Source organism: Rhinopithecus bieti, unplaced genomic scaffold (genome assembly GCF_001698545.2).
Source record: "Rhinopithecus bieti isolate Rb0 unplaced genomic scaffold, ASM169854v2 scaffold_40803, whole genome shotgun sequence".
NCBI classification, from domain to species: Eukaryota; Metazoa; Chordata; class Mammalia; order Primates; family Cercopithecidae; genus Rhinopithecus; species Rhinopithecus bieti.
This window is the reverse complement of record NW_016816762.1, coordinates 402,836-419,315: the sequence shown is the minus strand read 5'-3', so window position 1 is coordinate 419,315 and position 16,480 is coordinate 402,836. Positions and strand designations below refer to the sequence as shown.

General features: G+C 46.9%; 1 protein-coding gene across 2 annotated transcripts in view; it reads left to right on the top strand.

Annotated features, from left to right (window-relative positions):
- Positions 1-16,480, top strand: part of C2CD2 (C2 calcium dependent domain containing 2) — a 70,117-nt gene that overhangs the window by 7,180 nt on the left and 46,457 nt on the right. For both annotated transcript variants that reach the window (XM_017855196.1, XM_017855195.1), the window contains exon 2: positions 4,892-4,990. In XM_017855196.1, the coding sequence (XP_017710685.1) occupies positions 4,892-4,990 (99 nt within the window). The remainder of the gene's footprint in view (positions 1-4,891; positions 4,991-16,480) is intronic.

Sequence of the window (16,480 nt, the reverse complement as noted above, 5' to 3'; positions counted from 1 at the left end):
AGAGAGAGAGAGAGAGAGAGAGAGAGAGAGAGAAAGAAAGAAAGAAAGAAAGAGAAAGAAAGAAAGAAAGAGTAACATTGTCACAACGCCTAATGACTAAAGCGAAGGCCTTCTTTGAATTTCACCAGTTTTCCACCTGGCTCCTTGTATCGTTCTAGGTTCCCATTAAGGGTACCTGTGGCGTTGAGTTGTGACTTCTTCATCACCTGCAGTCTGTCAGGGTTTCTCAGTCTTCCTTTGTTTTTTATGACCTTGATAACTGAAGACTATTGATTATTATTTTGCTGACTGTCTTTCCATTTGCCTGGCATTTTCATATGGTTGGAGTGAGGTTATACAAACCACAGAAGTGGTGTGCACTGTGTCTGGGGCTTGTGACGTCAGTGTATCTTGTTGCAGTGGAAGCTGAGCTTGGTGCCTTGGTTAAGGTGAGTTGTGCTGGGGTCATCCTCTTGTATTTTATGTCTCCTCCTGTATTAGTCCATTCTTGCATTGCCAGAAAGAAATGCCTGAGACTGGTAGTTTATAAGAAAAGAGGTTTAATTGACTGATGGTTCTGCTGTCCAGGAATCATGGCATTCTGTTTCTGGGGAGGCCTCAGGAAACTTACAATCATAGTGAAAGGTGAAGGGGAGCAGGCTCATCTTCTATGACCCGGAGCAGGAGGGAGAGAAAGAGGCAGGAGGTGCTACACACTTTTAAACAACCAGATCTCATGAGAACTCACTCAATGTACAGTACCACGTGGGGATGGTGCTAAACCATTCATGAGAACTCCCCCCACCATGATCCGGTCACCTCCCACCAGGCCCCTCTGGCAACACTGGAGATTACAATTCAAGATGAGATTTGGGCAGGGATACAAATCCACATCATGTCACCTCCTTATATCTTTCCTGCTGTAGTTAACAGGTAGTGTGGGGACATACTTGGAGCCTGTGCAGATCCTGTCGCTCCTCAAACTTTTCCTCACTGATTTCGCAACCATTGGTATATCTTGTGTGCAGTGATGACGCAGGTGCAGTTCGCTTGATGGTGACTTTGTTTCCTCTTCCTTGCTCTCTTTATTATTTGGAACTCTACTGCAGGAGAGATCTATCATTTCTCCTCCAGTGAGATATTTATCTGATTGTTTAGCTCAATATGGACTCAATGGGTGTTTATTTTATTCTGTGGGTTATAATCCCACACTATCACTATTTATTATATTGTTGTATCAGTTTGTTTTCACACTGCTTTGGACTTCCCTGAGAGTGGGTAACTGATAAAGAAAAGACATTTAATGACTCACAGTTCCACATGGCTGGGGAAGCCTCAGGAAACCTACAATCATGGTGGTAGGGGAAGCAGGCACCTTCTTCACAAGGTGGCAGGAGAGGGAAGAAGGAAGGAGGAACTTCCAAACACTTACGAACGCATCAGATCTTATGAGAACTCACTATCATGAGGACAGCATGGGAGAGACCGCCCCATGATCCAGTCACCTCCCTCCCTCTACAGATGGGGATTACAGGGCCCTCCCTTGACACGTGGGGATTACAAACAGAGCCAAACCAAATCAGTTGCTTAAGTTGTTCTCCTTTGGGCCATCGGGGTGCTCCTTTGAGAGGAGCCTCTTGTGTTCTTCCATCAAGCCCACTTTTTTTTTTTTTCCATTTCCTTCATGTTTCCACAAAATGTTTGTTTTTGGCTCCCCACAGGCCCTGGATTCAACCACTTCTTCACGCAGCCCTGATTCCTTTTATTGGAGAAGTGTTTAGAAACCAAGACCTAGGCACTGGGTGTGTTCATTACCGCTTGGTTCTCATTGCTCCCCTTCAGTGCTTCAGTGTTCAGCAATAGCAAACATATATGTGTATACCAACATGTGTGCACGTGTCTATATTTCTGTGTATTTCTCTCTGCGTTTATCTTAAAAATCATGATTGTATCCTGTACCTTGGGTTCTAGTCCAACAGAGTTCATTTTAGTTTTTTCCCTTTCTTATTCTTAACTCGCTTCTCCAAGAGTAAGACATTGGACATCTGCTGTCTTATTTACTTACTACTTATATCTTCAGTTCTAGTATATGCATAAAGTAGTTTCTGAGTTCCCAACCTATGAAACACATTTACTGGATTACAGCATTTATGTGCAGTCAAGATGTAGTTTTCCAAGCTTCTTAGGTTATATCTGTATTTTTCCCATCCCCTTCAGGGTGGTTATATTGTTCATTTGTAGTGCATGTGTTTGTTGGTGCACCACAGCCACACAGTTTTAATTATGGGGTTTCTATAGTCTGTTTTAATATTTGGTGGAGCTAGTTACCCTTGTCTTCCTTTTTCAGTGTTTTCCTGGCAATTCTTGTGTGTTTCTTTTTCCATGTGGACACAAAGTCTTCCTTTAGTCTAAGTGGAATGGGGTCTGGAATGAGGGTTCTCTCAGCATTGACACAGCAGCAGAGATGCAGAGATACCTGAATTTGTGGTTGTGTGTGGCAGGCAGGCACACCCTGCTCCTGAAACTCAAGGACTCGGCAGATCAGAAAAGGAAAAGCAATCTCTCTTAATAACTCATTTTCTTTGTGAGACCACCCCTTGACCTTAAGTTTCCTGGCAAACTCTTTTTTTTTTTTTTTTCTTTTGAGATGGAGTCTCGCTCTGTTGCCCAGGCTGGAGTGCAGTGGTGTGATCTCGGCTCATTGCAAGCTCCGCCTCCCGGGTTCATGCCATTCTCCTGCCTCAGCCTTCCGAGTAGCTGGGATTACAGGCGCCTGCCACCAAGCCTGGCTAATTTTTTTTTGTATTTTTAGTAGAGATGGGGTTTCACCATGTTAGCCAGGATGGTCTCGATCTCCTGACCTTGTGATCCGCCCGCCTCGGCCTCCCAAAGTGCTGGAATTACAGGCGTGAGCCACCATGCCAGGCTGCAAACTCTTTTCAAGGTTTGAATTCAGAAGGTAGCAAGGGAAGAGGGTAAACACTGCATCTGCTGCCCCGGGGGAGCATGAGTCTGCACCTAGGCTGGTATAGGGCAACGTCGTATCTTTAGACTACTACAGAAGGTACATTGTTTCTCCACTGCATCCTCCCAGCTGCTGGCATGTTGCCTGCTCATGGTTCTCTGCCTGGCACTGTTCTCTGTGCTGGGTTCTGTTCTCTCAGGCCAGAGAGCCTGGTGCACAGAACTGTCTCACCACCAAGCTCACAGCGTGGCCCTGGCCAGCAGGTCCCACCCAAACAAGCTCCCACCACAGAGAATGCCAGCAGAGCAGCCCCGAAACTGTGATTTCATCCCTCTTGAGCAGTGCATTTAATTCTTTGCTGATTTTTTGGGGATGAGGTAGATAGTGCAAGAACAGGGTGAGGTTAGAAGTGTATAAATCAAAATGTTCTGTCGCTTTTAGGTTTACTCGGGTCATTGGGAATTCTTAAGAAATAGCCACAGCATAACCTCATTGCTTGCTCACTTGCACCATGCTTGCTGGAATCGCCATGGCACGGTTTTACACCACTTCCCGTCTCCCACCCTCGGTCATGCCTCGTAGCTGGACCTAGCTCACTGCCGTGGAGATGAGATACAATGGGAGCCTGTGGGGCTGCGTGTTTTTTAACCACCCAGTCGGAGCTTACTTAAACCTGATGTGCTTTCTACACCACGTCAGGAACAGAGTTCAAGGAGAGTTTCAATGTGGGGTTGTGTTGTTGGCATACACATTTGGCCTTCCGAGAGCTTAGTTTTGAAAGGGCAAGACTTGGCTGGCCACATAAACCCTGGTTTCTTTGTTATAAAACATTGGTCTTGTTGCCTTGTGGTCCTGTTTATTTAATTGTGCATCTCTTGTTTGGAGATTTAATTTTTTTCTCTTTGAGACAGGGCCTTGCTCTGTCGCCCAGGCTGGAGTGTGATCAGCTAAATACAACCTTCACCTCCTGGGTGCGAGTGATTCTTGTGCCTCAGCTTCCTGAGTAGCTGAGATTACCCATGTGTGCCACCACACCCAGTTAATTTTTGTATTTTTGGTAGAGACAGGGTTTTGCCGTGTAGTCAGGCTGGTCTTGAACTGCTGGCCTTGAGTGATCTGCCTGCCTTGGCCTCCCAAAGTACTGGGATTACGGGTGTGAGCCACCATGCCTGGCCTTGCTTGGAGATTTTCAATTGGAAGAACCAGAACAGACATGAGCTGACGAGTTTCCTTAAAGGATGCTGGGGCAACATGCAAAGCCATGGGCAAAGGTGAACCTTGGGGCCAGGTGGCTCCAGAGGGCTGTGAAGTAGGGGCCAAGGAGTCTACTCTGTGGGCAGCCACCAGATGGGCTCATTTCCAGCCAAGGAATCTTGGCCACCCTCTCAGATCCCAGGCAGAGACCAGCCCTGGGGGGTAGGAGAGGAGAATGGGGGACACCCTAAGTAACCGTGCTACAGCAACCACACGCAACAGGGAGAGGTGCCTCTCCTAGACCAGAGTAGAGGACTGGCCCTAGCAATCAGGGAGGACACAGCCGGAGCCCACTGTGCCGGCCAAGGTGACCGCCAGACCCACAGATCCTCTAATGTGCACGAAGCGGCCCTGCTCCAAGAGGCTGTTTCTTTCCTTATGCTGTCAGCAGAAAGATTCCGGACACCCTTCACAGGCTTCCTGCAGCGTCTTCAGCCTCGCTCTGGGTTCCTGCCCTTTCCCAGCCTTCTCCTATAACTGAATCCTGCCCACAGAGCACAAGCCATCAGCAGCTGCTCCTTGGATGTGCAAACCTACTGATATTTAGCCGTTGCTGCTATTTAGAAGCACAGGGTTAACAGAAAGACGTGTTAATACATTTTCTTAATTTTTCAGAATTTTAAACAGATATGTAATTTAAAAGATGCAGCACCTCCTGTGCATGCCCCTCCTCATGCCGCTCCTCTGTTCCAGGGCCCGCCTTTCCTGTCCTTTGAGGAGGACCCGCGGCAGCAGCCCCTGGAGCTGGCAGTGCAGGAGGTCTCCAGTGTGCTCAGGTCGGCCGAGGAGAAGGTGAGCCTGGCAGCCCCTTTCCCTGCAGGAGGAAGTGAACTTGATGCCGGGGACGGGCAGTTTGCTTTGTTTAGAATCAGCGAAAATGCAGAACCCTTACAGTAGGAAAAACATCAGAACAACCATCTGGCCCATCAACTGATGGGTAGATGAAGAAAGTGTGATCCGTCCACATAACGGGACGTTATTCCGCCTTGAAAAGGAGCGAGATTCTGACACTCGCTCCAGTGCGGATGAACCCTGAAAATTAGGTGTCAAGTGGAAAAAGCTGGACGCAAAAAGCGTCATATTGTGTGATTCCATTTATATGAACTATCCAGAGTAGATAAACCTGCAGAGACACAAAGGAGGTTCGTGTTGCCAGGGCCTGGGTGAGGGACTCTTGGGGGAAAATGGGGAGTGACTGCCGATGGGCTGAAGGGTTCATGTTGGGGTGATGAAATGTCCTAGAATTGATGGTGGTGTTAGTTGTAGAACTCTGTGAATATATTAAAAACCATTGATTTGTACAGCTTCAACAGGTGAATCGTATCTCAGGGCATCTGATATCTGTTGCTCAAATATGTACATCCTGTTGTAGACTTTATATATTATGATATATCTAGATTTATATACATATGTTTACATATATATGAACTATGTAGATGTTATGTAGAATTCATTTTCCTGTTGCTAACAGTTTATATACTCAACTTACTAGACTCATCAGATACCATAAAGTATAAAAGCTTCTGAAATAAGTCCTAAGACATTTTCTCTCTGTCTTTTTTGGTTTTGTTTTGTATTGTTTTAGGGATGGGATCTCGCTCTATTGCCCAGGTTGGAGTGCAGGGGCATCAGCTTACTGTACCCTTAAACTTCTGGGCCCAAATGATCCTCTTGCCTCAGCCTCCTGAGTAGCTGGGACTACAGGCGCGTGTCACCGTGCCTGGCTAATTTTTTTTATTTCTTTTTTTGCAGAGATGGGGTCTTGCTGTGTTACCTAGGCTGGTTCTGAACTGTTAGTTTCAAGTGATCCTCCCACCTCAGCCTTTGGGAGCAAGTGCTGGGATTATAGATGTGATTCTCCATGACCAGCTGAAATTTTCTCTTTAATACAAGTCTTACCCTTGTACTCATTATATTATTGTTGTTGTTGTGATTATTATTATTATGTTTCTTACTCTTGGGCTCTGAATTTTCCCCATTAATAAAAACGGTTTATTTGCCAGTTATGTTCAGCATAACTAGCAAATCCAAAGACCAGCTCCATGTGGAGAAATACAGTGAATGTTCTTGTTGGCTGCTGAATGCACTGATTTGTAATTTACAGTCTAGAGTGGCAGTTAGACATGAGGGTATGGTCTTACTTTAGGAGGGAAAAGAAGGAATCAGTGCTTCTCCCCTTCCCCATAACTCACATGTATATTTCCCGTATGTGTATATAAAGAATCTGTTTTTGAAAGCATCATCTATAATGAAGTTCCGTCTTCTCTTCCTCCTCTTCCTACCTACACTGATGACTGTTCTTCTAAAGTTGGTCTGCTCTTTCTTCATTTTCAGCCTGTGTTTATATGTTACCTGTGTTGCTGTATGATGTTTATGGCTCTGTCTGCGTTTTTTTTTTTTTGAGACAGAGTCTCGCTCTATCACCCAGGCTGGAGTGCAGTGGCCGGATCTCAGCTCACTGCAAGCTCTGCCTCCCGGGTTTATGCCATTCTCCTGCCTCAGCCTCCCAAGTAGCTTTGACCACAGGCGCCCGCCACCTCGCCCGGCTAGTTTTTTGTATTTTTTAGTAGAGACAGGGTTTCACCGTGTTCGCCAGGATGGTCTCGATCTCCTGACCTCGTGATCCACCTGTCTCGGCCTCCCGAAGTGCTGGGATTACAGGCTTGAGCCACCGCGCCCGGCCTCTGTCTGCATTTTATTATCAAGTTAGGTGTGTGGGTACCATTTAGCAGACAGCAAGGAGGGGACGCCTGTGTGGCCCCAGGTGGAGGAGAGTGTTGCCGGCCCCTCCACCCCACCTCTCACGTATCCCTGTGACAGCTGGGGTATTTGTGTGTTTAACATTTTTATCATTTTTTATGTGCACTTTTGCAACAAGCTTTCTCTGTGTAGATCACTGTGATTTTGAGGCTTCTCCAGGTTCGTTTTTGTAGTTCTTTTCTTTGTAGTTCATTTTGCTTCAGCTATAATTCAGGATTCCAGATGAACCCGAGCTCACTTACCCATCTCCTATTACTGGGTAATTAAATTGTTTTCTCTTTTTCGAAAGTACAGCTTGAGTATCCCTTATCTGAAATTCTTGGGGTCAGGAGTATTTTGGGTATCAGATCTTTTTTTGGATTTTTGAATATTTGCATTAGTTTTTACTAGTCAGGCATCCCGAATCCAAAATACTCCAGTGAGCATTTCCTTTGAGCGTCACATCAGCACTCAAAAAGTTTCAGATTTTGGAGCATTTCAGATTTGAGATTATTGGATTCAGGATGCTCAGTCCGCACAGACAGTGCTGCAGCGATTGTGTCTGTTCATTGCCTCCCAACTCCTCAGACAAGCACCGGAGGATCGCAAGAGAAGGCATGAGCCTGGCGGGTTGCTGGTGTGCACACTTCAGCTTGGCCAAGTATTCCTGAGTTAGTCACCAAAGTGCTGTTCCGGTTTTCTTTGCCCCAGCAGCATAGGAGAGCTCTCCTTCCCGCATACCCTCGTCAGCACTGGAGCCACACTGTTACATAATCCTTGCAATGAATGTGAGGAAGTTACTGGAAAATACTGGGGTTGCAGGAGGGAGCCCATGGCAGCAGTGCAGGATGCTGAGCCTGGCACAGTCTGGAGAGCTTGGTGGGCCCTGCGGCAGGTGGTCCAGTGCCCATTTTACACCTGGGGAGCTGAGGCGCAGAGAGCTGTGGGCCTGCCCTCCTGGAGCCCGCTGCTTTGGAAGTGCCTTCCCGGACGGTGAGCACCCTCTCTATTTGTGGCAGATAGGGACTGAATCCCTTTGTGGCTGGGTGGTTTCTGTATGGTGTTTTCTGGTGCTTTCCCAGTTAAGAGAGGAGTGGACTGTTGGACAGAGAGTGGAGGAAGTAGAGCTGTGGAAATAGCAAGACTCTATCTTTAAAAAAACTTCATATTGCCAGAAAAGTGGCCTGAGACAGTAGGTGATTCAATTGTAATCCCTTTAATAAATACAATTCCAGAAATGGACATGACAAAAATAGTACATGTAAATTAAAAGTTACAAACAGCATTGTATTTGTACAGCCATGACCATAGTGACATTTTTCATAACGGTTGAAATGTGGAAGCCACCCAAGGGCTCACTGATAGGCGAATGGATAAGGAAATGGAATAGAGTTCAGCCATAGAAAGGAAGGGCATTCTAGGCCGGCCACCGTGGCTCAAGCCTGTAATCCCAGCACTTTGAGGCCGAGGTGGGCAGATCACGAGGTCAGGAGTTCGAGACCAGCCTGGCCAACATAATGAAACCCCATCTCTACTAAAAATACACAAAAAGTTAGCTGGGCGTGTTGGTGTGCGCCTGTAATCCCAGCTACTTAGGAGGCTGAGGCAGGAGCATCGCTTGAACCCGGGAGGCGGAGGTTGCAGTGAGCTGAGATTATGCCACTACACTCCAGCTTGGGTGACAAAGCGAGACTCCATCTCACAAAAGAAAAAAACAAAAGAAAGAAAGGACATTCTGATATAGGCTATAACATGGATGAACCTTGAGGACATTATGCTCAGTGAAATAAGCCAGATGTGAAGGGACAGATGCTGTATGAGCCCACTTCTTAGCGGTCCCTAGAGTAGCCTGACTCAGAGAGACAGAAAGTGGAATGGTGCGTGCCAGGTGCTTGGGGGAGGAAAGTGGGGACTTAGTGCTTAGTGAGGACAGAGTTTCAGTTTGGGAAGGTGCAGCTTCTGGAAGTGGATGGTGATGATGGTTGATGCAACAAAGTGAATGGACTCAATGCCACTGAACTGTGCACTCGAAAATGGCTAAAATGGTCAATTTTATGTTATGTGTATTTTACCACAATAATAAAAGATATGGAAGGGTATAGAGATTTCTTAAAGTTTCATTATTTCACATAGTAAGCTTTGTTTAATTTGTGTACCCTTCCTCTACCTGAGCTATGATTTGTCAGTCCTTGTCAGGGGTCAATGACTTTATTTTCTTTTCAAAATTTATTTTTTAATTGACAAAAATTGTACATACTTGTGGTATGCATCTTGATGTTTTGATATATATATATATATATATACACATGTGGAGTGGCTAAATCTAACTTGTGGATGATGTCATATACTTACCATTTTGTGTGCTTAGAAATTTAAAATCTACTCTTTTAGCAATTTTCAGGTATATAATGTATTGTTATTAGCTTTAGTCACCATGGTATCCAATAGATCTCTTGACCTTATTCCTTCTAACTGAAATTTGGTATCCTTTAACCAATACCTCCCCAGTGTCCCCACCTCCCTAAGCTCCTGGTAACCACCATTCTGCTCTTGGTTTCTTTGCGTTTAACTTTTTAAGATTCTACTTATAAGTGAGATCACGTGGAATTTGTCTTTCTGTGCCTGACTTATTTCACTTAACATAAGGTCCTCCAGGTTTATCCATGTTGTTGCAAATGGCAGGATTTTCTTCCTTGTTAAGGCTAATATTCCGTTGTGTACATCTGCCACACCTTCTTTATCCATTCATCTGTTGGTGGACACTCAGGTTGATTCCATCTCTTGGCTGACCCCTTGTGCCATCAGAAATCCACATGTAGGCCGGGCGCGGTGGCTAAAGCCTGTAATCCCAGCACTTTGGGAGGCCGAGACAGGTGGATCACAAGGTCAGGAGATCGAGACTATCCTGGCTAACACGGTGAAACCCCGTCTCTACTAAAATACAAAAAAAAAAAAAAACAACAAAAAAAACCTAGCCGGGCGAGGTGGCGGGCGCCTGTAGTCCCAGCTACTCGGGAGGCTGAGGCAGGAGAATGGCATGAACCCAGGAGGTGGAGCTTGCAGTGAGCTGAGATCGCGCCACTGCACTCCAGCCTGGGCGACAGAGCAAGACTCCATCTCAAAAAAAAAAAAAAAATCCACATATAACATTTGATTCCACAGAAACTTAACTAATAGCCTACTGTTGACCAGAAGCCTTACTGATAACGTCAATTGACATGTATTTTGTATGTTATCTGTATTACTCTATTCTTACAATGAAGTAAGCTACAGAAAAATGTTATTAAGAAAATCATGTGGGCCGGGCACGGTGGCTTGCACCTGTAATCCCAGCACTTTGGGGCTGAGGCGGGTGGATCATGAGGTCAGGAGTTCAAGACCAGCCTGGCCAACTTGGTGAAACCCTGTCTCTACTAAAAATACAAAAAAATTAGCCGGGCGTAGTGGCAGGTGCCTGTAATCCCAGCTACTCAGGAGGCTGAGGCAGAGAATTGCTTGAACCCGGGAGGAAGAGGTTGCAGTGAACTGAAATCACGCTGCTGCACTCTAGCCTGGGTAACAGAGCGAGATGCCATCTCAAAAAAAGAAAAAAGAAAAGAAAATCATATGGAAGAAAAAATCTATTTACCATTCATTAAGTGGAAGTGAATCATCATAAAGGTCTTCATCCTCATCGTCTTCATGTTCAGTAGGCTGAGGAGGAGGGAGAGGAGGGGTTGGTCATGCTGTAGCAGGGGTGGCAGAAGTGGGAGAAAATCCACGTACCAGTGGACCTGTGCAGTTGAAACCCATGTTGTTCAAGGGTCAGTAGTATACCCAGTAGTGGAATTGCTGGATCATATGGTAGTTCTCTGTTTAGTTTTTAAAGGCGCTTCCATATTGTTTTCTGTAATGGCCGTAATAATTTACAGCGTCACCAACAGCACACAAGGGTTCCCTTTTCTCCATGTCCTTACCAGCACTTGTTATCGCTCATATTTTTGCTAATAGCTATTCTCACAGGTTTGACGTGATATCTCTGTGTGGCTTTGATTTGCCTTTCCCTGATGATTAGTGATGTTGAGCACTTTTTCAGAGACCTGTTGGCCATCTGTATGTCTCCTTTTGAGAAACATCTATTCAGGTCCTTTGCCTATTTTTTAATTGGGTTATTTGTTTTCTTGCTGTTGAGCTATTTGAGTTGTTTATTTATTTTGGATATTAACCCCTTATCAAACATACGCTTTGGAAATATGTGATTCCATTCCGTAGACTGTCTCTTCACTCCGTTGATGGTTCCTTGGCTGTGCAGAGTTTTTAGTTTGATGCAATCCCATTTATCTGTTTTTGTTTTTGTTGCCTGTGTTTTGGGGATCATACCTAAAAAAAAAAAAAATCATTGCCCAATCCAATGTCTTAAAGCTTTCCTTCTGTGTTTTTTCTAGTAGTTTTATAGTTTCTGGTCTCACATTTAAGTTCTTCATGCATTTTGAGTTGATTTTTGTATATTGTGAGATAAGGGTCTAATTTCATTCTTCTGCATGTGGGTAGCCAGCTTTCCCAACACCATTCAAGGAGTCAGGACTTTTTTTTTTTTTTTTTTGAGACAGAGTCTTGCTGTCTTGCTCTGTCACCCAGGCTGAAGTGCAGTGGCGCAACCTCGACTTACTGCAACCTCCGCCTCCCGGGTTCAAGCGATTCTCCTGCCTCAGCCTTCTGAGTAGCTGGGATTACAGGTGCGCACCACCACACCCGGCGAATTTTTGTGTTTTTAGTAGAGATGGGGTTTCACCATGTTGGCCAGGCTGATCCACATGATCCGCCCGCCTCGGCCTCCCAAAGTGCTGGGATTACAGGTGTGAGCTACTGCGCCCAGCCTCGGTGTCAGGACTTTTCTAGCTGTGGAGGTCAGGCTTCAGCAAGCACAGACGGGCATGCTGCAGTTTGCAGATACTTACAGGCTCTGGCAAGTTCAGACCTCAGGCTGTCATGGGTCCGTTCTGTCTCAAACATAGGAATTCTGCTATCATCATAAAATCAATACAAGTTCATTGATGAAAACTTGAAAAACACAGAAGAATATTTAATAAAAACACATGGTAGTTGCGTGAACTGGTGATTAGCTCTGTTCCTGTGTTGGTGTGCATTGCCAGTCTTTTTCTTCTGCATTTATTTTTTGCTACAATTTACACTATATTCCATTTATATTCTTTCCCCCATGTCACTAAAATTCCTCAAAAATTCTAATGAATGAACGCATAAGAGTCAAGGCTAGCCGGGCATGTTGGGTCATACCTGTAATCCCAGCACTTTGGGAGGCCAAGGCAGGTGGATCACGAGGTCAGGAGTTTGAGACCAGCCTCGCCAATATGGTGAAACCCCGTCTCTACTAAAAATACAAAAATTAGCTGGGCGTGGTGGTGCACGCCTGTAATCCCAGATACTCAGGAGACTGAGGCAGGAGAATTGCTTGAACCTGGGAGGCGGAGGTTGCAGTGAGCCGAGATCGTGCCATTGCACTTCAGCCTAGCGACAGAGCGAGACTCCACTAAGAAAAAACAAACACAAAACAAAACAAAACACGAATCAAGGATGTGAAGCAGCAGCTGTGTTGTCCTGGTTAGGAGCAGGGTGCCTTGCTCTGTTCTTTCACTTCCTTGTGTGGCTCGGCTTCTTACCTGTAAAGGTAGAGGATACTATCCACCCCCTAGACAGGCTGTGAGGATGGAGTGAGTTACTGTAGGTACAGCACATGGAGCAGTGCCAAGTCTGTGCTGGGCTCAATATTTTCGCCTACCTCTATTGTTATTTTAGCTCATGTGTTTATTTCTTCACTGTTCCTAGACGTAGAAGAGTAGAGGTACTTGAGAAAGAGTATGTGCATTTTTAAGGATCTTAATACATATTGTCAGAAAAGCAACCTTAGGAAGTGGACTACTTTTTATTTTTTGAGACAGAGTTTCACTCTGTCACCTAGGCTGGAGTGTACTGGCACAGACACTGCTCACTGCAGCCTTGACCTCCTGGGCTCAACAGTCCTCCTGCCTCAGCCTCCCGAGTAGCTGGGACTACAGACACGCACCACCATGCCTGGCTAGTTTTTTGTTTTTTCTGTAGAGATGGTGTCTCACTTTGTAGCCCAGGTTGGTCTTGAACCCCTGGGCTCAAGTAATCCATTGTCTTCTGCCTCCCAAAGTGCTGAGATTATAGGTGTGAGCCACCTCACCCGGTGAAAGTGGATGATTAAATTGCATTTGTTTTGATACAATTACAGAAATAGTTCATGCTCATTAAAAGGTAAAATAAAATGTCCCAACTTTGATGATTATTATTATTTAACTATCGACCTCCTGCTGCCGCCTGCTGGGATGGGGCTGCTGTTGACCGTGTTCTTGGAAGCTTTTTCCTGCCAGAGAAAAAGCACACAGCCGACTCTTGTTTTCTTTTGCAACAATGTTCCGCATAGCTCTTGACTTTTATGTTTTTGTGGCCAAATGAGGAAAGGAGCCCTTGCCACTGCCTTGTCCTGGCTGTGGCTCGTGCTGTCCTTTGAGGTGGAGTGAGCCCACCGGTTGGGTAGACGGGTCCCCTCCCCTCCCCTCCCCTTTCACAGGACTGTGAGTGTGGGAGGAGGAGCCCGGTCGCTCTTGCCAGCCTGGATCCTGTGCACACCACAAGGAGGAAGTCCTGTTGGGATCTGCCCGGGGTCCTGGGAAGGGTCAATCAGGAGTAGAACACCCTCGGGTGCTTGAATTCTGTACATGGCCTTTTCCATTCTTGGACGAGCATCTTGGCCAAACATGACACATTTTTAGGGCACTGTTTTTGCAAAGGCATCCAGCCAGCTTAATTTCTTGTAAAATGTCCAGGGTGAGACACTGCTTAGTTCATGCGTTAATTGAAAATGATAAGACAGCAAGGCCTCTTTTTGTTAATACTGTTCTGTGAGTTCAGCTCTAGAACTGCCGTGTAGGGCACCGGGTTCACAATGGTGTTCTTCTCTGGTATCTGAGCCACACACCCCCGTGGTCTCCAAATTTGCACTGAATTCCGTGTCAGCACCGCCTCGTGTTCCCTCAGCTGGGCATAATTCTTGAGAAGGAAAAACAACTGTAACAGAACTTGAGGACCTGTGACAAATAAGAGATAGAAAAGAAATAGGGAGTTATCATTCCAGGGCATTGCCCCTCCCTTTCAAAGCTCACGGCGTGGTGTCAGGTTGCATCTTCCTCATCTTTTTACTCAGGCTTGACAAGGGACATGTGGTTGGCATTTGAGCCAAGACAGGGACAAGGCCGCCGGAACCCAGCCTGTCTGTTATATAATGCCATCTCTGATCAGTGGGATAAGGCTGAGGACTGGCTGGCCTGAACTCCCCACCTCCTCCGTTGACAAACGCCTGACTTGCGTTCCACCTGGAGTCTCCCTGTGGGTCGTTCTCCCAGTGGAACCAGCTGCCCTGCCTACATGATGCCCCATGATACCCTTTTCTTGGACTCCCTCTTGCCACCCCTGAAGACCTCTGTGTGTCCAAGTCATCACCTTTGCAAATACCTGGTTCATCTGCTAAACCCTCTCTGCATAGTCTACACAGAGTGAGGTCTTCCAGAGCTTGAAGCAACTTGGGTCATCCCGCAGGACCAACGATGGAGAAGTGTGGAGTCCACACCCGGCCCAGCTGCGGCTGCGACGAGGAGCGGTCACAACACTTTGGACACCAAATGTGTGCGGGTTTTTCTCACACCAACTATCAGTTCTTCAACTCTGGTGCCAACCGGGTGTCCTACACTTCAACTCCATTCTGACATTACTGAGACTTCACACAGATCCCACAGGCCCAGGGCCAGGTCCCACAAGACTGCCCCCACTTCAGACACCAGGCAAAAGCTCTAGGTTGCCTCCGTTCTTCTGACTGTCTGCAGATCGGAGATTTCCCCAACCTACCCCCTGAGGTTCACATGTCTTACTAGAGCGGCTCACAGCACGTAACTCAGGAAAACAGTTTTCTTACTATTACTAGTTTATTAGGAAGGATATGACTCAGGATTGGCCACGTCGAAGGGATGCTTAGGTGGGTGGAGAGGGAGGGCAGGGACTCCAGCAGCTTCATGCCCTGCCTGGGCGAACCACCCGTCCGGCACCTTGATGTGTTCACCACCTTGGAAGCTCCCCGAACCTGTCCTTTCAGGGTTTTTATGGAGGCTTCATTCCCTAGGCGTGATTACATCATCGGCCATAGGTGATTGAACGCAGTCTCTAGCCCCTCTGCCCTCCCTGGAGGTGGGGTGGTGGGGTGCTGGAGGTGGGGAGGTGGAATGCTGGAGGTGGGTGGTGGGGTGCTGGAGATGGGGTGGTGGGGTGCGGTGCTGGAGGTGGTGTGGTGGAGTGCTGGGATTCTGGAGGTGGGGTGCTGGGATGCCGGAGATGAGGTGGTGGGATGCTGGAGGTGGGGCTCAAAGTTTCTCAAGTGACCAGCCCCCATCCTGATGCTATCTAGGGTCCCCCCAACAGCCCTCTTCTTAGCATATAAAAGACACTTGGCCAGGCGTGGTGGCTCACACCTGTAATCCCAGCACTTTGGGAGACTGAGGCAGGTGGATCACGAGGTCAGGTGATCAAGACCATCCTGGCCAACATGGTGAAACCCCATCTCTACTAAAATACAAAAAATTAGCTGGGCGTGGTGACAGGCGCCTGTAGTCCCAGCTACTTGGGAGGCTGAGGCAGGGGAATTGCTTGAATCTGGGAAGCAGAGGTTGCAGTGAGCCGAGATTGTGCCACTGCACTCCAGCCTGGCGAGCGAGCAAGACTCCGTCTAAAAAAAAAAATAATAAAAAAAAAGGCACTTTTCTCAAAAGACTCTCTCATCTCTCGGGAGATTCCAAGGGTTTTAAGAGCTTTGTGCCAGGCATCAGGAGCAAAGACCAAACACATATTTATCACAGGCGGCAAGCCCTGCAGGGCTGTGGCATTTTCCTGAGGGAATTCTCCTGGGTGCCTGCCTTGCAGGGTATCTGCTCAGACCAGGTGTGGAAGCGTGCTCCTGCCCGCAGCCCCTGTGAGCAGGCTCCAGCGAGGGCTGGCGTGGAGGCAGCGAAGCACGGCCTTCAGACTTTTCTTCGGGGGCTCTCTCTGCATTCTCTTCTAGTCCCAACATGCACCGAGTGCATTTATTTCTCCTAGACTTTAATTACATTCTTACACAAAAGCAGCAAGTTTCTACCTCTTGTCTTTCCTCACGTCGTGGGAGAGATTTGCTCCAGAATGTTTGACCTAGAAGAAGGAAATTCGTATTCCCATAGCTCAAGCCACCTGAGAGCCAGCCCTTCCCCCGCAGGGGCAGCTGCAGCTCTTCCCTGGCACGTGGGGGTTCAGAAGCTTTTCATGGTCCCTTCCCTGGGGTCCGAGGTCCACACATCGGTAAAAGATGAATGTGAATCATCGCTTAGGAACTGTGCTGTGACAGGTCGCTCACTGAAAAGAGTTGCATTTCTTGTAGGAAATGTTGTAACTGAATACCCCATTTTCTTTCTTTCTCCTTCCTTCCTTCCTTCCTTCCTTCCT